The 22363-nt window shown below is 52.8% G+C and overlaps 1 protein-coding gene and 1 long non-coding RNA gene across 2 annotated transcripts in view; one reads left to right on the top strand and one right to left on the bottom strand.

Annotated features, from left to right (window-relative positions):
* The window catches only part of FA2H (fatty acid 2-hydroxylase), a 44499-nt gene that overhangs the window by 9797 nt on the left and 12339 nt on the right, over positions 1 to 22363 (bottom strand). Inside the window, 3 exon segments of the mRNA XM_039881074.1 lie at positions 1248 to 1354; positions 1961 to 2103; positions 10245 to 10337. Coding sequence (XP_039737008.1) covers positions 1248 to 1354; positions 1961 to 2103; positions 10245 to 10337 — 343 coding nt within the window.
* Positions 5705 to 11360, top strand: LOC120617376 (uncharacterized). The gene is made up of 3 exons (XR_005656901.1): positions 5705 to 6056; positions 9313 to 9419; positions 9592 to 11360. It is a non-coding gene; the product is annotated as an uncharacterized LOC120617376 (long non-coding RNA).

Raw genomic sequence — 22363 nt, 5'->3', positions numbered from 1 at the left:
AGGGTAACCTTGGCTCGCAGGGCGTGCATGTTAACCCTTGGTGACCGGGAGCAGTTCTAGGCTCCCTGCAGCCTGTTCATCCCTCGCCATATCCTGACCAGGTGGGAGAACTGAGGCTCCCATTGCCATGGCTGTGGCCTAGCTATTCCAAACCATTCAGGCCCTCGACCTGCCACTCCCAGAAGAGGTGAGCAGGAGAGAAGCCTTGGAGGTGGGGAGGAGGAGCCCGCATCTGGCAGAGGAGTGGGGGGCTCCGAAAGTTCACGGTCAGGCACATTACACATGACCAGGAAAGGAAAGCCCGCCTGAGCTATAGCGGCATATCTTTCCTGCGTGTCCCCCAGCCTGGCCTCCACCTGAGCCATCCACCATGGCACAGCACCTCCCTGAGGCAGGCTATGCCAGGACAAACAGTCTACCTGGGCAGGTAGGCCCAAGATAGGCGGTAAGCTTGGGAGGCAGGCTGGAGGAAGTGACCACACCCAAACCCAAACCCAGGGCTGCCCTGAGACGCTCAGTCCCATAGGCTCTTTGAAAGTCACTCCGTGTCAGCCCTTCTCTCTATCCCAGTCCCTTTAACTGGTGGCAGGGGCGGGCAGGGGGAGGGAAGAACCTGGCAGCCAGATCCTAGTCACGTGACCCTGAATCACTTGCTTGACTTCTCTGAGGCTCCATTTCCTCATCTCTAAAAGGACGTGATGATGGCACCTTTCTCACGGGCTGCTGGGAGGGCTTGCCACGTGGCAAGCGCTTAGTAGAGGTTAGTGGGGCTGTTACTCCGAGTCAGTGGTTCTGCTGCCTGAACCTTTGCCCAGGAGTTACCAGAGGACACTCCCAGATCTCTCTGTCCCAGGCTCCAATTTGTGCCGTGTTCATGGACCATTCTGAGTTCAGCTCTCAGCTGGGCCACCTGGTGAATGATTTCATTTAGTTTCTTGAGAATCCCAGGTCATATGTTTTCCAGTATTAGACTCAACGATAAGTCTCCTTTAGTGCTATGTCTCCTAACGAATAATTTCACTTAGTTTCTGCTAATGTGTTGCTGTTTGTTTGTTTTTTTTTTGTAATCCATTTGGGTTTTGGGGGAGTCTGACAATGCTTTTCTTTGGAAGACTATTTCTACAGATAGGTCTCATTTAAAAATGTTTGTGATGTGGCTTGGGGCTCTCTGTTTTAAAAACTCAGGGCCACTGAGGTCTCCCAGCTCCGGGAGCCACGGGAGCAAATCAGAAAGGAACCCACGTTACCTGTCGTGAAGGTTGCGAAGAGTCGGACGTTGCCCTGGGCCAGGGTTCGGTAGTGGGACCAACCGAGGTACAGCATCAGAGGCATCCAAATGACAGGGACGCTGTACCTGCAGGAGGGCCAGCAGAGTGAGAGAGAGACATGCCTGGAGGCTCAGCAGGGCCTAGCTTCCCGAGACATACCTCTCGACTAGAGGGGAGATGAGATGATACCAAACCGTGTATAAAAAGCATATGGAAACGTGGGGTCAAAGGGATACTGCTGGGGGTAGGGAGGAAGAAGCAAGAGAAAGGCTGTGAATCTATCTATCCCATCTCTGAGATGAATTACTGGCAGAAAAAAAAACTGTGTTTCTGCGACTACGGACTCTAGCAGCTAGATGGATGCTGACCTCTTGTGGCAAAGGAGCTAATTGCAGGCAAAATTGTTTTTATGGACAGGACATTACAGGCTGAAAACCTTTCATAGGAATATGGAATAGAACAGGAAGAACATTTACAGTGGTTTCTGGCTACCTGTCGCTTTGTCACTCAGTCAACAGACAAACCGGGCATATAAGAATGAATTATGTCTACGGCACGTTCCACTGTCCCCGAGAGCTTACAGTATAGCTCTGGGCTGGCGTGGTGGGGTGGGGGCGAACCCAACTGCCCCTTCCGTTATTGTATCTGATGGGCACCATTAGGAGAGCGGGACAGCTTAGTGCAGCGCTCACCAGGCAGTCTTGGAGAGGGACTCGACGAAGTCTGAGTAGAAGAGGCGGATGGGCCTGGTCACCGGCTGATGGACCCACTCATCGTACTTCTCTCCCAAGTGGCCTACTTGCCACAGTAGAGGCTTCTGCCAGTCTACCAGGTCCTGCAAGAGACAAAGTTCATGGACACTTGAGAGTCACGCCTGCATACATTCATTCTCTCATCTCCTAGTTACAGCATCTCGGTCCCCATCCTCCGCCTCAGGTGGTCTGTATGGGGCCACCCACCTTCCCACCTGAGTGATCCGGGACTGACCAAACCACTGTTCTCAGCTCCTGGCCATAGAATTGGGATCCAGGACAGGCCCATGACCTAAGCTGGTGCAATAAGCCATCAGACAACCTCTCTTCCTGCTGGAGTTGCTAAGTTGGCAGGGTGTGACCTTGGCGTTGCCAGCAGAGCCTGCTTGAAGACTCACTCAACACAGAGGATGGCCAAGGCAGGATCTAGGGACACCGAATCCAGGTAATGACACCTGAGCACCCAGATTCAGCCATGCCTGAAGCTTGCCTAGAACTCCTTAGGTGTAGGAGCCAATACATTCTGCACCAGGAATGAAATAGGCCTTTTCCCCTCCACCATGAGCTTTCTTTCAGTGTTGGCCTGGGCAGTGCATTCATTCATCCATTCAATCAGGCATTCAAAAATTCATTGGTTATTTCAGGTCTACATTTCCAGGTGCCAGGAAGAATAAACAGAAACATGAGAGGCCATCTTTGCTTTGCATGGCTTAGTGTTTAATGAGAGTTTCAGCTCTGGAATCAGGCCTGGGTACAGATCGTGGCTCCGTCACTTACTGTGCGACCTTGTGCAAATTACTTGATGTCTCTGAGCCTCAGTTTCCCCAGCTATGAAACGGAAGTCATAATAATGGTGACTGCATAAAGCGCTCAGCAGGATGCGACATGCCAGGCAAGGTGGTTTAGTGGTGTTTCAGGAGAGAAGGGAGGTAGTGTCAGGAAAGGAAAGGAGAGAAGGAGAGGTACAGGGAAGAAGAGCAGCGAAGCCTGGGAGAGTCAACGGAGATTCTCGAACCTGCCTTCCCCCATCCCTGGTTGGAAATTCATCCTTGTACAAGCCTCCCTGCCAGAGCTGGCTCAGTCCCAGCAGGTGTCCCAGCCCTGCCAGAGGTGAAACTAGCTCCACCATCACAGGCTTGGAACAGGCAGCAGGGGTGTAGGGGTCTCAGGCAAACAGGGAAGGGTGCTGGGCATTCTCTCTGTGCCTATGACCAAGAGGAAAGACCCCAAAATGGTTGTGGCTCCTGTTATGTGAACTCGGCAGTTCCCAGGGTTCCCAGGTGCTGGCTACCTTCCTGCTTCCTGGACTGGAAAATGACTCAGGTTAGCACGGAGCTACCCCATCCAGCACCAGTTAAACCAGGCAGTCATCCAAACCCCACCTAGTTGCTCCCTTCCCGGCTCCATTCATCCATGCCTCCTTGACTTTCTCCTTTGGGTATAGCAGGAAACAGATTCAATGGATACACCCACCGACACACCCACCACCACCACCACCACCACCACCACCACCACCACCACCAGGAAAAAGAACTGGAGGAACCAGCTAGTGGCTTGTGTTTACACCTAATCTTGTGCAGCCTTCAGCACCCCACCTCAGAAGAAGCCAGGACAGGGTCATAGTGAGAGCTCGAGGCTTCGTCCCAGTTGCAACAGCATTGAGAACTAACACTCGCCGAGCATTTACTATGTGCCAAGCATGGTTATAAACACTTTACATGAGTTAAACCATTTGATCCTCGCCATACCCCTAACTAGACAAGGACTATTATTATTATTGTCTTACAGATGGGACATCGAAGCAGAGTAACTTGCCCAAGTTTGCCCAGTTACGTCTTTTTGATTAATTGGCTTCTTTATCCTTGGGAAATAGCCAGCTTGGTCCGTGGTAACATTCCTTGTCATGAAGCCCACTTTGTCTGATTTGCCAGGGCCACGCCAGACTTTCTTACGCTTGGCATTTGTACGGTCTATTTTTTCCCATCCTTTTACTTTCAACCTGTATATACATTAACATTTAAAGTACATCTCTTGCAGACGGCATATAGTTGGGTTTTGCTTTTTTTTTTTTAATCTAGTCGGGCAATGTGTCTTTTAAATTGGAATGTTTTGTCCATTCACGTTTAATGATATGGTTGATCCACCACCTTGCCATTTGTTTTCTGTTTGTCTCCTCCGATCTTCCTTTCTTGTCTTGTTCGCATTAATCAAGTATTTCAAAATATTCTATATAATCTCCTCTATTGGTTCTTTAGCTATGCCCTTTTGTATTTCCCCCTGGTTGTTACTGTAAGGATGATAACTCATCACCATCTCTCAGATGAAACCCCTGCTTTTTATACGTTCCACTTTTGCATGTTACACATGACACTCTGTGCCTGGTTTTCATTTGTACACTTAATTTGAATTATCTACTTTATATGATGAATGTTTCCAGTTACGGCACAGGGGTACGGCCAAGTGGGCCTCTCTCTGAACCTTGAAGTAGTTTAGGCAAATTTCTACCTACTGATCTTTGTTGCCCTTATTTCGTAAAGCGAATAGAAAACAGCGTAGGACTCATCAGCTTGATTCAGTTGAGACCCAGGAACAAATGTCTAGGTAAGTAGCAAGCATAAATTTAGGCCTGAATCTTATGCTCTATCGTGAAGGGGACCGAACAAAGGACAGAGCAGGTGTAGACTGTGAGAGCTAGACTGCTGAGGAGGTTTGTTTATAGGTGTGGTGGAACCAGACCCAGTGTCCCCCACCCGCCGAACACAGTGGTCTCGTTTGATGACCTGCTGCCCGTCTGATCTTCGCACATGACTTTGGTTCCTCCCTGGGTAGACTAGCAGGCACTAGACACCATAAAAATGGTGGACTTGCTGTCTAAGGCTGCCTGTGACCAGCTCAGTGGCCTTGGACGGCCTTGAGTCTGGGCTAGCCTCTAGTGCATTTCTGCAAGGTAGCCCTCCTTGGTGCTTATGGAGGGCCACTTCACCCTTGGGACTGAAGCGCCACCCTGGGGGAATCCCAAGAAAGCTCACTGTCTTGCTGCAAACATCTCCCTCAGTCCTCGAAGCCCAAAACCTACACTTCCGCGCCGGAGCCTCCGCCGACGCTTCTAGGGGGAAGTAAAGCTAGCTTTGCATGTTAATATAGAAATCCAGGCCTGCTGACCTGCTCCCCATTTTACAGATGAGGACACTGAGGCCCAGAGGGATTGAGCGATTCTCGTAATGGGGTTGGCTGGTCTTGGAGAGGGAGCCTCCATTCCCCCAGCTGTAGCATCCTCTACACGATCTCTCAGGAGCTGGGACATTCACTGTGGGTTCAACCTTGATTTAGATGGTACGTGTACTTACAGGGTGTCCTTTCTCAATTCTCTCCCAGGCCTGATTACTGAAGGAGAAATTCTCAGCTGGGTACTCATATGTTCAACACCTCCCACTTGCTCGTCATTTCCAATATGGCAGCTAGCTTGAGAAGGGAGGATGGCAAGAGATGACAGATGACAAGAGATGACAGCTTCGGATTCAGGGAGGGACCCATGATAAATTTCACTTCCTACTGTACCTGGCGGAGGCCACTTTGGCTAACCCTCCCACGCAAATGGCTCTCCTCCTCCTGAGCTGGTGCCTGGTCCTATCCCCCTGCCACCTCTACTTCCTTGGGGGACACAGAGAAGGTATCATCAAAGGTCTGCCAGCCTCTGTAGGAGGGAAAGGAGGGAAGAACATGCCACTGATCATACTTCTAGTTCCCAGGCATCTGGGGTCTTCCATAGCAATCCTCACAACAGCAAAACTTCTTTTTAGAGCTGTGGAACCTCAGATGCTCAGAGAGAGCAAGTGATTCATTCAGGGTTGCCCAGCTAAAGCCAGGCTGCATGGATGAGGGTGAGAAATGCCTGGGGTAAAGGGGCTGAGGCCTAGAGACAGGAAGGATGCCTAGAAACTGCTCCGGAGTAGGCTAATTAGGGTGGGAGATTCTTTGGTGAATGAAAAGACCCCAAGCAACAGGCTGGGTCCCAGGAAGCTCACGTAAGTCTGGGGTAAGTTTGGCCAAAGCGCCTCGTGCCAACTGTGTGTGTGTCCCATCCCCCCCCGCCCCACGCTCCACAGCTCTGCCCCAACAGGAGGGGGAGGGCCTCTCAGGGCTATGCCAGGAATGCAGTTGCCGCAGGGCTGGGCAGGGGGAAAGGGCAGCCGGCTCCCAGAGGGTGGGTGGAAGGGCAAGTGTGCCGCCAGCTGGGGAGGGGGCCTCCTCTCTTCTCTCCCACCCACTGGCCAGGTCCACCTCCTCCCGGGCTGCACGGGGGCCAGGCGGCACAGAACTCCTTCCAGATGCAGGACCAGCAAGCGGGGAGGGCATCTGCTTCTCCCCAGAAGAAGCAAATGTAGAGAGAGGGGGCAGCTGCTCTGTGCCAGCAGCTCCTCCCACGACCACAGCCATGAGCGAAGGCAATTGTTTAAAGAAATGTCCACTCATATAGCTCCAGGGCAGAGTTCTGAGCCAGGAAGGCAGAGATGGGCTTCCAACCAGTGGGGTCTAGTAAGGAGGGGAGTGAGGACACGAAGCTTGATAAGAATCCTCAGACACTGTTTCTGCATCCTTGTCATGGGCTTAGACTGCATCTGTTTTCCTTTACAAGCCATGATTTTGAGAACTGCGGCCTGCAGCGACCTCACTTTACAGACAGGGAGACAGATCAGATGCTCAGCCGCACACGCGTGGGGTGAGACCTGCACATGAGTCTGTCCTGCTCCAGAACCCAAGGTCCCTAACCCAGGGCCAGGAGGCCTCCTATCAGCTGGTCCCGGACCTCCATGGCTATGAACTCCCAGCACAGAGGCTGTGAGGGGCCCAGCAGGGTGTCTAGTGTGGGGGTCTGTGGGGGCTCTTGGTCACCTTGCAGGGGCAGCTGCAGGCCACCTTGTGCAGTCCAACTGGGGGCCCCTATACCATAGTCCACCCGCCCCTTCCTGCACCCAGGGGAGGTGGCCTCAGGCCCCCCACCCCGTGAGGTTCAGAGAGATAAGAGTGGACAGGGAGCAGCGGGCGAAGGGGCTGAGGCCTAGAGGCAGAGGAAGGATGGCCATGCACCATGTAAGAAGCCAGTGTGACCTAAGTGCTTGGGACGAAAGCACAGCCCCAGTGTGCTCATCCTAACACGAGAGGCTGGCCTTGCACAGGCAGCTCACTTCTGGATACCCGCTTTGTACACTTCGCCGGATGGCGCTGACAACCCCACAGGATCCTCCATCCCGCTGAGGGAGAAACAGACCAGAGCTGTCTGCGGTCACCCAGCGGCATCCCCAGCGCCCAGCCTGCTCATCCACCGACTTCGCATGGATGGATACAGACGGCGGTTTCTCTCCGGGGAATTGGGGGTGGGTATTTTTTGAGCACTCCTGAGCTTTTTGGAAGAGTGGCTAGGAGCTCTGGGCAAGGGGGCGATCAGGAAGAAAACCCTAGACCCTGGCCTGGCAAAGATAGTCTTCGGGAGGTCCCTGTTGACCCCTTTGGGCAGCCAGACCCTCCAGACACTTACTCTGGGGAGGATCAAGGGGACCAAGGGAACGGGGGCGGGGGCAGAATGCTGGGAGGTGAGCCAGGGCCGCACCCACAGGGACGAGGTTGGCCCTCCCCAGAGGCGGGCCGGCCAAGAGGGCCCTGGTTCTGATCCAGGAGCTCTTTTTGTGAGTTCTCAGTGACTTAACTGAAGGTTCCAAAAAGTTAAACCCACATGGCCAACATCAACATCTGTCAGGCCCTGAGGATGCTCGGAGCAGCCCCAATGCTAATGTGTGTGTGTGGTGTGTGTATGTACATGTGTGGTGTGTGTGTGTGTGTGTGTGTGTGTGTGTGTGTGTGTGTGTGTGTGTGTGTAGTGTGCACATGTGCCAAGGTGGCTTTGAGAGCCCACCCTTGCATTTGTTTTGTGACACACCTGGCTGGATAATTCTACCTGTCTCTTAGGGGACAGAGTGGTTCGCATCCTCTGGGGCTTCTGCTGGTGTCTGGCTTAGCCTGAGACACGAGAAGGGGAAGGGGAGGTGGCAGAACTTTGGGGATGCCTCCCTCTCCCCTGCTCAGCCTTTTCCCTCCCTTATGCCACCCTTTCTCCCAGTCACAGTCTCTGGGACACATGGAGGGGTGCTGGGCAGGGAAGCGGGGGCCGTCAGTAAGCACTGGCCATGCTAAGCTCACCAGCAGACTGGCTCTGGGCAAGAGGCTTATGCTCTTCTTCATTAGTTAAAGCAGGATCTGATCATTGCATCTCTTCTACTTTCTAGAGGACTAAATCAGATAATATATTTAAAGCGTTTGGCCTACAGTGTCTGGCGCATGGTAGAGCTCAAGTGTTAATTTGGCCCTAACTCCCATGCCCGGGGTGATTTGGGCAGGAATTTCTGCAAACCCTTCTAATCACACCAGTTTCATCTGGTTCCAGCCAGCTGGTCCCCAAAGTGGTCAGGGTGGAGGAGGCTGCCAGGGCAGCGCTCTGACATGGACACAGTGAAGCAGTGGAAAGAGACAGTGGGACAAATAGGACAGGTGTGCCCAGAAGCCAGGAGCGGGGGTGGCTTCCACCGCAAGCACTGGGGCAAGCCCCTGGCTGGCTGGGTCCCAGGACGCAGGGGGACATGTAGGGCGCAGTGTGGGGTGCAGGGCTGCCACCTGGTTTCTCGTCCCACGAGGAGGCCTCAGGAGGACGCGCCCCACAGCAGGACATCTCTCCAGCCCTGGTCAGCTCTCTCAATCAGCTCTCTCGTTAGAAGATTATCCTTCCAACCTTCAACCCCTAAGCCAAGCCCACCAAGGTCGGCCCCAAACCCCTCTTCACGGCTCCTTTCGGCTCCATCCACTGGCCCTGAGCCTGGAGCTGGACCCGCTGCAGCTCACTCCCGGGTCATGCCCTCGTCCCCACACTGTCCTCGCCTCCCACTGCAGCTCCTTCTCCAGGATCCTAACTCCACAGCATCTAGGGGCCTTGTCTCATTCAAGCTGGCTGTCTTCCCTCACAGAAAAAGCCCAAGTCCCCAAAGCTTCCAGAAAAGTCAGCCATTTGTACCAAGACCCCCCAGCCTCGGCCCTTGGCCTCAAGCAATTGTAGCCAAGCTCAGGTATCGAGGTCAGGACGCCAGGTTCTGGCGAGCCCTCTGGGGGGTACGCTGTGTGGCCCGGTCTGGCCTTGGCCCTCACTGGCCTTTGATTTCCCTTTTGGTTATGTGCCTCTTGAAGGGGAAGGGCACAGAACAGACTTGGCCTCTCTGGGAGAGCACTAACTCGTGTCTTTGCGACAGGCGGACAGGGTCCATCGGAGGCGGTGGCAATTCTCAAAGGACAGATGTCGTCCCCGAGTTCCTGGGGTCAGGGCCTCAGGAGTCCTGGCCAAAGGTCCCAGCAAACAGTGAGCTTCCTGGAGTCTCCGGTCACCCCTCTGGTCACTTGTGTTTTTTGGGAGTGCTTCTTGCTCACCAGGCTGCAAGCCTGGGGGCGGGGCCTGTCCTGTTTGTCTCTTGTCCCAGTATCTAGCACAGGCAGGCGACATTTATGGATATACACACTTGTGTCTCTTCCAGGAGGAAATGGCAAAGAGGCGTGGGGACAGTCTTACGACCCAGGTTGGACGGAAATGGCTCCCACATCTGTTCCCTCCAGAGCCCCGGCCCCACCTCCACTGAGCGGCTCCGCTTCCGCCTCGGAGCGCTCAGCACTCCCCCAACCAACAAGTGGGGCCTGCCCAACCCTGGCAAGACGCTGGCCTCTGAACGCCAAGAGACGTGTGTCACCGGGCTCTGCAGACAGAGCTTGCAGATAGCTCCAGCTTTGTCCCCACCTGCCTCAGCAGGCTCCCAAGCTGGTGACCCTTGCCGGTGACTGTGCCGATGCCTGGGTAGCTGTGCCTTGCGCGCAACTTAAACTGGGCAGGCCCGGGCCTGCCGACCCCGCACTGTGCTCTTCTTGGCTTCAGAGGTCCTTGTGGGGACGCTCCCTCTGGGGTGTTTGAGGCCTGGCTCTGCGCAGACCTCCTCGTGCATAGCTTTCCTGCACCCACCGCAGCCTTGGTTGTGCTTGTCCCGCCCAGGTCATGCGTGTGCGCTGTGGGCACCTGCTTCCCGTCTTCATCTTCCGTGGACAAACGTCATGCATGACCACAGCCTTTGACTCCACGCACCCTCTCCTTGGCCCCGGGAGCCCTGATCATCACCCCACCCCATCCCGTGCCAGTTACCTTGTCCCAATCCACCACTTTGAGCTTGGGTTCCATCGCCAGATCTGTCTTCTGAGTGTTCGCAAAGGCTGCAGCCCCATTCTCCACAGAACCCTGGAGAGAGACAGCAATGAGGTGATTATTTACAGTGGGTGGGGGCAGAGAGCCGCAAGCCACCCCATGATGAGGCAGCCAGGAGTGGTGAGAGTCTCATGGTGGGGGAGGATGGGCGAAGGTCAAGGACCCTGAGTGCATTTGAAAACAGGTAGATACTGTTGTGGGAGGCGTTATTTTCTACATTTTTCTTCTCCCTTAAAAAATAATTTCGGCAAAGACGAGAGGCAGAAAGATCTGGGAGAGAAAAGAAGCTGGCAATGAGACTGTAGGAGAATTAGCTATTAGTGGGAATGCTCTGGGCAAGGAGGTCCCTGCCAGTCCCTCCAGGGCCCTGGCAGGTGTTAGGCAGAGGGAGTCACGGGGAGTCGCCTGGCGAGCTCACTGTGCCACACCCGATGACGATCACATCCTCTCCGTCCCTGGTGATTCCACAGAGTCCATGGGTCACAGGCTGGGGCCATTTAGGTCCACATGTGCACAAGAAAGGAAGGCAGCAGGGAGCATGGGGGACGGCCCCCCTGGGAACTCCCGTGCAGCCACACATAGGGTGGAACTGGCAGAGCCCACATGGGCTCAAGGTTAAATCACGCCAGCAAAGAGGCAAAGTCAGAAGGAAATGGAATGTGCTGGGAGGATCACGTGGCCCCAGCTGGCCCTGACAGCACATGAGGCTGGAGAGGGTGGGCTGGCACGTAGGTGACATTCGTGCTTCCTTGCAGGAAGGCTGGTAGAGCACTTGCCACTGGCGGCGAGGGGCGGGGGAGCGGGCGTTGGGGCTGCCCTCTGAGTCCCCGTGACTAAAGGACACTGGTGCTTGTGGCCATAGAGGAGGCCTTGGAAGCTGGGTATCAACAAGAACCCAAGAAGACTGTTTGGGCGGCCGGTTGGGGTTGCGACTGCCACGATTCTTACATTTTTTTGCTTCCAAATGAGAAGCCGATGGTGACGGTGATGCTGACATTTTCTGGGAAAACCCATGTGTTACCCAAATAAAAGCTGGCTTTCATGGGCCTGTCTTAGTCTAAGTATCTCAGTATTTTTAGTCTTTGTCACCTTGCTAATACCTGCATTCTTTAGAAAAGCATCTCTGATGATTTCTTAAGGACAAAGAAGAGGAAACTTTATCGCATATCATACAGTGAAACTCCCTAAGTAGCCAATATAAATCTTATATAATAATCTTGCCCCTTCTAATTCTGTTCCACCCTCAAAATATCCCGGAGTGTCTCTAGTCATCCAGCTATTGTCTCTCCCTCCCTTCTGGATAGTTATTTTCTCCTGGTTTCCTAGGTAGTGTGGTCCATTCCTTCTCCTGGCTCCTTAAACCCACTCGTTGCGGCTCCATTGTCTCTCTCAACAAAATAAAAGCTTCATCTCGGGGTCTGCCATCTAAACAGGGATGGGGTTATCACGCGTATTGTCACCGAGTGGTTTTGTCTGTGTCGCACTTTTCAGACATCCCTGAGTGGCAGACACAGGTCTGTTCTGGGCACATCCGCAGAAACCACCTCTGGAAGCAGGAGGAAGGATCACTGCCTCCGGCACTGGGCACGAAGCGCCCGTCCGTCTGGCCTGTGCCTCCGCCGCCTCCAGTCTGGACCTTCTTCTGAGAGCTCCAGTCCTTGGGGAAGTCTCCCTTCCACTCAGCTGGCTGCCTTAGGTCTCCAGGGATCACTCCTGTTTTTTTTCCCCTCTAGGACTGTACAGGCTCTTTCTCTTTCACCTGGCAGACTTATATATATTTGAGGACATCCACTACCCCACCCTCTGCCATGTACTTTCCCCCAAGTCCCTCTTAGGACACAACAGGGTCTCTAAGTATTACGGTTTGATCCATGTTCCACTCCTGAAGCCGCTCTGATGGGACCAGTGCAGAAGCCAGAAGGGCCCGCACTGCCCTCATGTGCAACATCATATTTCAGGTCACGGGAACTCGGCTCCCATCCGCTCTTTTGGCTACCATACTACGAGGCTCCTTCATTTAGCATATGGCCACCCTGAAGATTATTTCATGGACTACTGCTGTTGCTGTGGTGTGGAGAGCTGGTGTGATCCAGGAGGTGATATAGACCAGCAGTTCTATTCACTGGAGGACCACAAAAGATGTATGGAGACCTCGACACCCAGAGTAGTGATGAATGGGAAAGCAGTAGGCAGTAGAAAGCAGAGAAAGCCTGAAAAATGGATCATCAAGGGGAGTCTGCAGAGACAGGAAGCCCTGGCTCCATATCAGCCTCCTCTTCAGGGGCTGGTGGTCTCGGTGAAGCACCACCATGGCCACCCCCTCTTCTCTCAGTTATCCCCTCCTATAAGGACCTCATCCAGAGCCACTGCCTTCATCCACTCATCCAGGCACACACATTTGAGCATCTGTAATGTGCCAGAGCCTCAGCTCAGAAGACTCTCCCACATCTCTCTCTCTCTGACACTAGCCCCGCTCCTCGCCCCTGGAGAATGTTTCCAACTGCCCACATCATAGCCTGACCCAAAAGCCCTGCTGTCACCTCTGACACCACATTCCTAAAAGTGAACATAGTATTGTCCTCTGCAAGCTGCCTTATCGCTGACTTCCCTATATTTAAAGTCTTTCCCATGTATTTCTAAACACCTCCCTTGCGATGCCCTTGGATTAACCCTGATGTTTCCCTCTAGCTAGCAGGGATCATTTGCCATTTTCTAAACACGCCTTGCATTTTCCTTCTCAAATGTCACCCTGTCCAGGATGATGACAGAGGTTAATATTCATAGATGTTTACTATGTGCCCAGCCCTTTAATCTTCATAACAACTATGAGAAGTAGGCACGATTATTATTCCCACTTGACAGGTGAGGGGACCTAGGCACGGGCAGTCTCGCCGCTAGTGAGAGGTGGAGCCAGCAGCTGGACTCCAGAATATTCTCTCGATCCCCATGCACGTCCCTAACCATTCTAGCTAGCAACGATCTCTTCATTTTCCAACTTTTAGAAAATCGTAACTTTCCATGCGTTCCACCGCCTCAGTTGGTATTTATAATCTCCTGCCTCTTGTCACATTTGGAAAATTATCCTATTTGTCCAATGGTGTGACAGATGCCAATAGGGCAGGAAACTACTGCTTCCTCTTCTTGGGCTGCCGAGGAGAGGCCCTTGATACCATGAGATGCTCCATTCGTATTTCCTGAGTGGGTCATATTTCAATGCTGGTTCTCTGCAGAATAGCCAAGGCCTCCTCAGACTCCTGCAGGGCTGTGGGCCTGGCTCTGGGGACAAAGCTCTGAAGCTCTGCAGGGCGCATGCTCCTTGGAAATGTAAAACGAATGGAGTGAGCACATCTGCTTAGATGAGAGAGGTGGCCCAGGAGACTGAACACACCATCTGGGAGTGTCAGTCTTGGTTGGATAGGACAGCGCTCAGATACAAGGGTCAAAATTCCAATAATTTGGGCCATATATTCTCAGTGCCCTTTGGCTGGGTACACAGGGTAGACACGAACAGAACTAAGAGTACATTAGACTGATATGAGATGGCCAGCATTTTATTTTGCCAGATAAAACTACTTTTAAAATCACCATCAGCAGCGTTTCGTAAATAAAAGGACATTTTCGATACCAAACAGGCAGGAAATGCCTACTTTCAGAGTAAAAGCCGGTTCTTCCCGAAGAAGGGCCGTTGGTAATTTTACACTGACATTTAAAAATATATATATATATATATAGGTTCTAATTGAAAATATGTATGAATGTAGAAAAATTACAACCTAAAATTTTGGGAGCGTGAACTGTACGGAACTGTTCTCTTTGATTAGGGTGGTTGGTCCAGGGCTCTCTAACCCATGGGTAACAGGAAGTAGATCGAACGTGCACTTTGTTCCAGTCCTAAGGTTTCACTTTAAAACCCACGAAAAATCCCGTTTGGTAGAGAGATGTTGGCTAAAAATGGAAACAGTACTTTTATTCAACTGGAAACATCCCAGGCAAAGTGAGGGAGCGGAGACGCCTTCCTGAGAGCCGGGCGGGCGGGAGGGAGGCCCACAGGCCGTCGTCCCCAGCCTGGGGCAGGAAGAGATGCTCTCAAGACAGTTCCCCTGAATCGTGGACCCGCCTCGCTGGGGGCGCGCTGCCCCTGAAGGACGAGGAAAAGAAGGGAGGAAGGGAGGGAAGTGGGAGCTGTTTCCTCCTGTCCGTCTCCTCCTTCCCTCTTAACCGCAATTTGAGAGTCCTGGAGCCACCAGGTGGTAATGTCATCGGTGATAGGCGTTTGGCAAAGAAACCCGAGAATGATGATGTAAGCAAGGTGCTTTCTGGGTGGCCTCCCTGGGACCACAGTCTCCCTGGCAGCAGCCCAGGTTATCAATCACAAGACTGCACACACCTCCAATACAGGAGGAGACTTCAAGGAGAGCCAGAACAAGCAGCACGTCCGCACGGCCAGGAGCAGAACTACCCGCAGGGGCAAGGAAGTGTCCTCTGCTGCGTCATTCATTGAGCATGTTTCTCGAGTCTGGGTGTGAGATTTCAAAAGATCTGAAAAACCATCTCCCCATGCAGACAGGACAAAGAGCCTCCCAAAGAAGGTCTCCTATTCCCACTTGGGGGGCTGCTTACATCCGAAGCTGGAGGGCAGGGGGTTCCAGAACTGAGTCTCGCTCGGAGCCGCTGCGCCACACACACTGATCTGGGCCGCGTTTTCCAGACTGCCATGCCCAGTGTTTATTTTTATAGTTGAGCCGGGCTCACCCTTGAATTCCACAGGCAAACAGCATGCATGAATCAGATGTGTGTAAAGGTCATTCCTGGGAACGAGGGTACAACTCAAGCTTTAAAAGACTTTGAAAACAAAAGTTTCTTGGAAACTTCCATCACACGTTATTTAAAAGGCTCTCCTGATCCTGGCAGCAAGCCAAAGGAAGCTTTAAAACCCAAAAAGCATCAAAAGTGAAGAACATGTGGGCTCTTTTCCAGCATTTTAAAATTGTTCTGGGTGATGCCTTCAGATTAAATAAGTTTCAGTATTTTGGTAAGGGAAGCGAGTAATTCTATAGTCAGACATACTGGTCGATCTATTTTAATGGGTGTGGCTGGACCTGGGGTGTCCAACCTACCTGTGTCAGATGACAGTTTTCTTAGAGGGTCCACCTGAGGGACACAGGACTATCCAGCAAGAATGGAGCTGAAGACCCACCCCTCATCCTGGCCACTCTCGTCCTCCTCACCCTGGGGAGGAAGGCCAGGGACATGGCTAGAATTTCTGTGATCAGGCCGAAGGCTGTTTGGGAGGGCCCTGGTGGGTCCGGCAGGACAGTGCTCAGGATGAAAGCCTCTCACTCTCCTTACACAATTCCTTGTGATCATCTCCTAAGCTAGAATGCAAGATCCATGAGGGTAGAAACTCTGCTGTCTTGCTCACGGCTGGGTCCCCAGTAGCTGGCACAAAATCAGCACTCGAACACTTGCTGAACAATATATTAATGAGTAGATGGTGGCCTTTTAACCTCTGGAGGCCCAGGCCTGGGGAGGCCACCAAACGTGAGCAGGGCAAGGAAGTAAACAACTGCCCGACACCTCCTTAAACCTTTGTGTACTTGCACAGAGGACCATACGCTCTGCCAAGGAGGCTGGGTAGGCAGGCACTGTCCATCCTGAGCTGAGAACCACTGGATATGTTGGGCAATGTGGTGGAGGCAGCTAGCAAGGCATGTTGAGCCCCTTAGATGTCCCAGCTATAGCTCAAGGCCGCGGGGAGAGAAGCCAGCGAAACAGGAATACCAACCCTAGTTTCTCCCAGCACAGTGCCAATTCCTGGCTGGTCATAAAACATTATTTCCTCTCAGGTCAGCCCAAGCCGCAGCTCTCCTCTCACGGAGAGGATGCTACTCACACCACCGCCCCTTCTCCCGGGGTCCGTCCTCCGCTCTCCTCTCTCACACTGAGTTCGGCATGCTCAAACCCAAACTCACAGAGCACCCAGGAGTTGTTCCCTGCCAGCTCCCTGAGGTTCCAGCCAGTCCACCGAGCACACCGGTCCCTCAGGGAGTCTCACTCAGGAGCAGCCTGAGGCAGAGGGAAGGATACAGGGCCAGGGTCTAGTTTTAGACGCTGCAATTCAGCTCTAAACTAAGGGGTATAGTTCTCAACCAGCCACCACTATGAACTTGCTGTGTGCCCTGAGGATCTTCCTCTTGCAACGAGATGTTTCTCTCTGGCAGGGGCACCCCAAGTTCCTGCTCTGCCCTCGAAGGTTGACACCAATGAGTGAGGCAGGCAGGGAGTGGTTCCTCTTACAGACCCATTTTGTTTCCATAATAAACATGTAGGAGTATTCTTCATCTCCATGAGGCACCAACAACCGAAATCATGAGGTACCCTTTTGCTACAGATGTTGGTACAGAGGGAAAAAGAAATGGAGCAGGTGTAGTAATCAGTGGTCATCGTCACTTGGCCTTAAGATCAGTGAGACTGTAGACATTGAGTGGACTGCAGTCAACGGGAAGGGTCAGGCCCCATTAAGAGGGGGCGGCCCTGCCTGAGGCCCGGGTCAAGTGAGGGTGGGGCCCAGTCTTGTCAGACCTTCTGATTTCTAAGAAAAACTGGAACACTACTGGATTTTTGTATGAAATCTCAAATTTTAAAATTTGACTTGCATTTAAAACAAACAAATGAGATGGACCAAACCCACCTGTCTGGACACAAACACAGCCCGAGGTCTGCTAGACCGAAACATGTGGGCGAGCAGCAGCCCTCCTGCCCCTGGTGCAGCCATAGAGAAGGACAGACGGGGACAGGTAAGAACAAGGGTTTCTTCCCTTGCACAGTTCCCAGAGCCAGGAATCCAGACGGACGCCCAGGCTGCACCCACGTGGGCCGGGCCTGCAGCGTCAGCTCCACCAAGACCCTGAGGGGGCGGCGTGACCGGCTGGCTCCAGGGGGACCTGAGCCCCAGCGACTCCTAACGCGGGGCGACCCTAGGCCTCCTCCTCCCTGTAATCTAGCTGAGACGAGCAGCAGGCCGGGGAACGGAAGTGGATGGCGGCTGCTGGTTTTACTGGTTCTCTTCTCCTCGTTGTGTCTGGAGTGAAGACAGAACCCACGAGGACAAAGGACTCCCAGTGGAGACGCAGGCCATGCACAGCAGAGGTGACCTCCAAGGCCTCATTTCCCAGTGCAGAGGCCTGTTTCACCCCAAATCTATATGCTGAAGTCCTAACCCCCAGCACCTCAGAATGTGACCTTAGCCAAGAAACGCCAAAGACGGCCGGCGAACCAGCAGAAGCTAGGGAGAGGCCTGGGACAGCCCTCAGAGGAACCGATCCTGCCCACACCCCTCGGACTTCCAGCCTCCAGGCTGTGACACATACAATTCTGTTGCCTAAGCCACCCGGTTTTGTGGGACTCTGTTACAGCAGCGCTAGCAAACGAACACGAGGCCCGAACGGGTTTCCCCTGGGACCGAGGCAGAGTCACGGAAGAAGGACTTCGACCAGGAAGAGAGCAGCTGAGGGAAGCATCCAGGGAGATGGGGAGGCCAGACTCCGCCTCTCGTCCCACGCTGAGGGTGTGGCAGGATCCAGGCTCTGGCAGTTAACACAGCCACCCTACCCGGCCTGTGGCGGCCCACATGGACAGCTCCTGAAGGGAGAGGCATTCGTTTCCTGTACAGAAGCGAGGGCTGGCGTGTTCCCCTTCTTCGGGGCCCGAGAAGTCGCCTCAGTTTTCCCCATGTGGAAGAGGTGCACATGGGGGGGTGGGCTGAATTGGGGGGTGAGGCACACGGCAGCCCTTTTTAGCCTCTTGGCTTATTTTGCTTTCCCCCTCCAAACCATGTGCCTCCTAGGACAGCCGTGCCACCTCCCCGGTGAGTAACATCGCCACCTCACATGTGCAGCTGGCATCTCACTGGTATCAACACAATTCTCTCTGAGAGACTGGCAGGAAGTGTTCCACAGATGGGGGAAACTGAGGCCCAGGGGGACCAAGCCACTGATTCGAGAACTCTCAAATAATTGCTGGGCGAACCACACAGCAGCCCACTTACAGTTCTGCCCCCACTAAGTCTCTTCCCGTGCCCTCCTCTGCCCTAGACAGGGAAGACGCCACGGGGTGCCCCCGAGCCCCTGGCATGGACTCCGCCTCAGCCCCCAGCCCTCCTCGGCGCCCCAGACGCAGTGCCCCCAGAGAGGGTTTGCTTGGAGGCCGCACGAGGGGGAGAGAAAAGAAGAAGACAACAAAAAGCTTGCACTCTGCACAGCAAACAAACAAGCTGACCACAGAGGCGGTGAAAGGAGGCAGTGTGCTGAGGGGCGGGGGCCGCGGGAGGCGGGCAGGCGGGCATAAAGGAATGTTGTTCGGGAAAGCTGGGGCTGGGCACCGAGGGATGGACAGATGGCCTTTTATCCCTGCGTTTGGCCTGAAAACCCTTTTCTGAAATGAGATGATGCCCCAGGCCCTGTGTACAGCTGCCCCCACCCCATGGAGGCTAAGAAGGCGGAGGGGGCTCCAGGTGTCCCAGCATGCCTGAGTGACCCGGGCCCTGGGCAGGTAGGAAGGGGCAGGCCCAGGAGGAAGAGGAAGGTGCTGGGGACACAGGTACACCAAGAGTCTTCCTTGGGGAGAAGCCTCTGTGTTGCACCCTCAGAGAGCAGCCTCCTCGGAGCTGGTTGCTTCCAGTAGCCAGAAATTTTGGGTTCAAATGCAGACAGTGGGAGCTGCTTGCTTCAATTTCTAATAAGCCACCCTCTCCCTGACGAGGTCCGAGTCAGAAGCCAGGCCCGACCAGGTCCTGTGGCCTCTCCTATCCTTAAACCATTTAAAATAAACCCTTTTATGTATAAAAATAAGAACCGAACAAACAAACAAAAATCATACCTGACAAGCAACAAGCCACGGAACCCCAAAAGCATACCCACTCCTCGCCCACCCAGAGTCTCTGCGAGGCAATTAGCCCTGCGGGTCACTAGCCCAGTATTCACGGTAGGAAGAAGAAAAGAAAAGAGAAAACGAGTAGAAAACGTGTGCCCAAGATATGACCAACTTCTCTTACTCAGGAGATGCTGGGATCCAGACAAGACAGTCCCCTCGGTCCTGCCTTACAAAGTGCCTCCTGGCACCACAGCAGCTGGAGGGGCCGGAGTTTCAACTCTGATGAGCCGCATCTGTAGCTTGCAGGACATGAGTCCCTCAAGCTTTGCCCTTCTGTAGGTGTGATGGGACATTTCTCGGCTGCAGTCTGTCGGGACTCGGACCTCAAGGTGCCACAGGTAGGCTCATGGAATGTGCCATCCACAGAAAAATACACTTAGGCCACCTAAAATACAGTATCTCCTCAATGACCTAACATTCGGAATAAAACAAATTTCATCTCTGTCTCCAGTTTGTAAGGATTATCTCCCAAACACTGTATTTTGCTGTTGTTTTTTTTAAAGGGAAAGACAAGAGCATTGATGTACACGTGAGTTCATATGTCACAATTCCAGAACCGATATTCTTAAATTTTCCTTTTATATTCCAATAATTTAAGAAAGAGAAATAACCGTTGTCCTCATCATTACCTACAAAATAGCAATGATTATATTGCCCAAAACAGTGTAAGTCACTGAATTGTTTTGTTAACAAAATAATAACAACAAAAAAACCACCTGCCTTATACCTTCCACTTCTTTTCACTGATTCAATCAATTCCCTCTCCCTCTGCCCAGACGTGGACTCTCCTTCCGTTTATAATTTAGGACGTTTCTGTTCAGAGAGGTTGACTGGCTGGTCTCCAGTAGTATGGGTGGTTCTAGCACACAAGACTGAGCCTGTGCCTTCTTTTCCACTCTCATTTAACCTGGCAACCTCCAATCTCCCTGCACATCTTAACCGAGCCAAGTCTATGCGGTTGGCCCTAGAACTGTTGTCACCTTGTGAGCTAACCGTCTATACTCCACGTTTTAGACTCATTAAACATCGTGTTCACACTCATCACTCTAACGGTGCTTCAACCCCAGAGGGTGATGTCCTTGAACCACCCTAGGGCAAGTGCTCCTTCTGGGTGGTCAGTGCCTCTCTGACGTGGTCACAGGTCATCACCGGATATACAGTCTGGTGTGGTCAAGCGGAGAGGAAAAAAAGGAGCCATTGTGAATGACGTAAATGACTCAGAGACACCAGCCTCCTTGGCCAGAGCAATCCAGTTAGGATGCTGTCATCCCAGAGAGAAATGCCTCGTGACTCCTCTGAGCCACAGCTCTCGACCGTCACTGTCCAACAGAGCTTTCTGCAACGATAGACATTTTCTCAACTGTGCGTCCAATATAGTAGCCACTAGCCACGTGTGACTACTGAGCACTTGAAATGTGGCTAGTGCGACTAAGACACTGAATTTTTATTTCATTTAATCTTAATTAATTTAAATTTAAATAGCCACATGTGGTTAGTGGCTACCCTATTGGAGAACACATCCTGGACTCATCCATTCAATCACCATTTGAAATCTCTGAGTGTTTTCTTGGCATCTCAAACCTAATGTGGACCCAGTGAACTCTGCCCCATCCCAAACCTGGGCCCCCGACCCAGGAGTCATCATTTCAATAAATCAAACGACCCTGGTGCTCAGGTCAAAACCTTGGCACCATAGTCAACATCTCTTTCCCTTAGTCCCGACGTCTGATCCATCAGCACGTTCTAGTGGTCCTACCTCCAAGACATTTCCAACTTCCATCCATTTCCTTTCATCCCCACGGCCACCCAGTTCAGGCTACCTCCCACCTGGACAACAGCAGTGGCCTCTGAGGTCTCTTCTTGCTTGACCCCCTCCAATGTGCCCTCCACACAGCAGCCAGGATGCCCTAATAAGATACAGACCAACTTTGCTAGCCTTCTACTTAAAATTCCCCAGCTCACTGTCCTCAGAACATAATCTAAGCTCCCTACAATGACCCATGAGCTCAACTGAGGCAGGGCTCCAGCTCACCCCGCCGGCTTTACCCCACACTATGCTCTCCCTCACCCGCAACGCTTCAGCAACACCAGAGCCTCCTTTTGGATTCTTGATGTCACCAAGTCCTGTCATACCCCAGGGCCTTTGCACTTGTGTCCACCCCACCCCGAATTTATATATGGCCTTCTCTCTACCTGAAATATTTTTTAACCCAGTTTTTCTTACGACAACTCCTTTTCATCCATCAGATGTCAGATCCTCAGAGACGCCTTCTCTGACTCCGCTAATCAGAAGCAGCAGCTGCCACTGTCACAGCCCTTTGCTCTAAAATATATTATCTACTGTTATATGTGATATATATGTACACAGAGATATATACACACACGCACGCGCACACACACACTGTCGTAGCTCTTGCCACCACCTGTAGTTATCCTGTCTCCCTCCCTCCACTGGTAGGTACGCCTCAGAGGACAACGACCAGTTATATTTGTATCCCCAGCACCAAGAGCGGTCTGGGCATGAGGGGATGTCCACTGCATTTGTGACTGAATAGAAGGAGGAATGATAAGGAAAAGGTGGCAGCCCCACATACCCTTAGGGCCTCTGCCAGTCTCATTTTTGGAGACTGTCCCTGACCAGGGTGAGTGTCCCCAGCACTGCAGTTGTCCAGGGGAAGACAGAATGAGGGCAGCGGGTTAGTGCAGACCTCACCTGCCCAGGCTGGTGGAAGGGGCAATTCTTGAGAGATGAAAATGTCACCACTCTGCAGCTCCTCCAGCGGGGTGAGTGGCCTTGCCCAAGAGGGTCTGAGCACTTAGCAACCCAGGTTCTGAACACATTTATCCCTCGCCATCTACCTGGAATCGACATGTTCTCGGCCGGAGCTAGGGCTGAGAGGACTGGTAATCATCTTGTTTCAGTGTAAGCTACGCGTTCTGTTTCACGGATCTCACGTGATCTCATTGTAGCCACACAAAATCCTGCAGGAAATCAGGAAACGAAAGCTGGGAGGGATTAAATGACTCGTACAACGTCACACAGCTAATGAGGCACGGAGCTGGACCCAGACTGAGGGCTCAGGCTGCAGATCCCAGGCCCCTACTCTCTCTCACGAGGCCACAGGGTA

This window comes from Pteropus medius, unplaced genomic scaffold, assembly GCF_902729225.1.
Source record: "Pteropus medius unplaced genomic scaffold, Ma_sr-lr_union100, whole genome shotgun sequence".
Taxonomy (NCBI): domain Eukaryota; kingdom Metazoa; phylum Chordata; class Mammalia; order Chiroptera; family Pteropodidae; genus Pteropus; species Pteropus medius.
The sequence above is the reverse complement of the archived record's forward strand: the minus strand, read 5'-3'. Positions and strand labels throughout refer to the sequence as shown.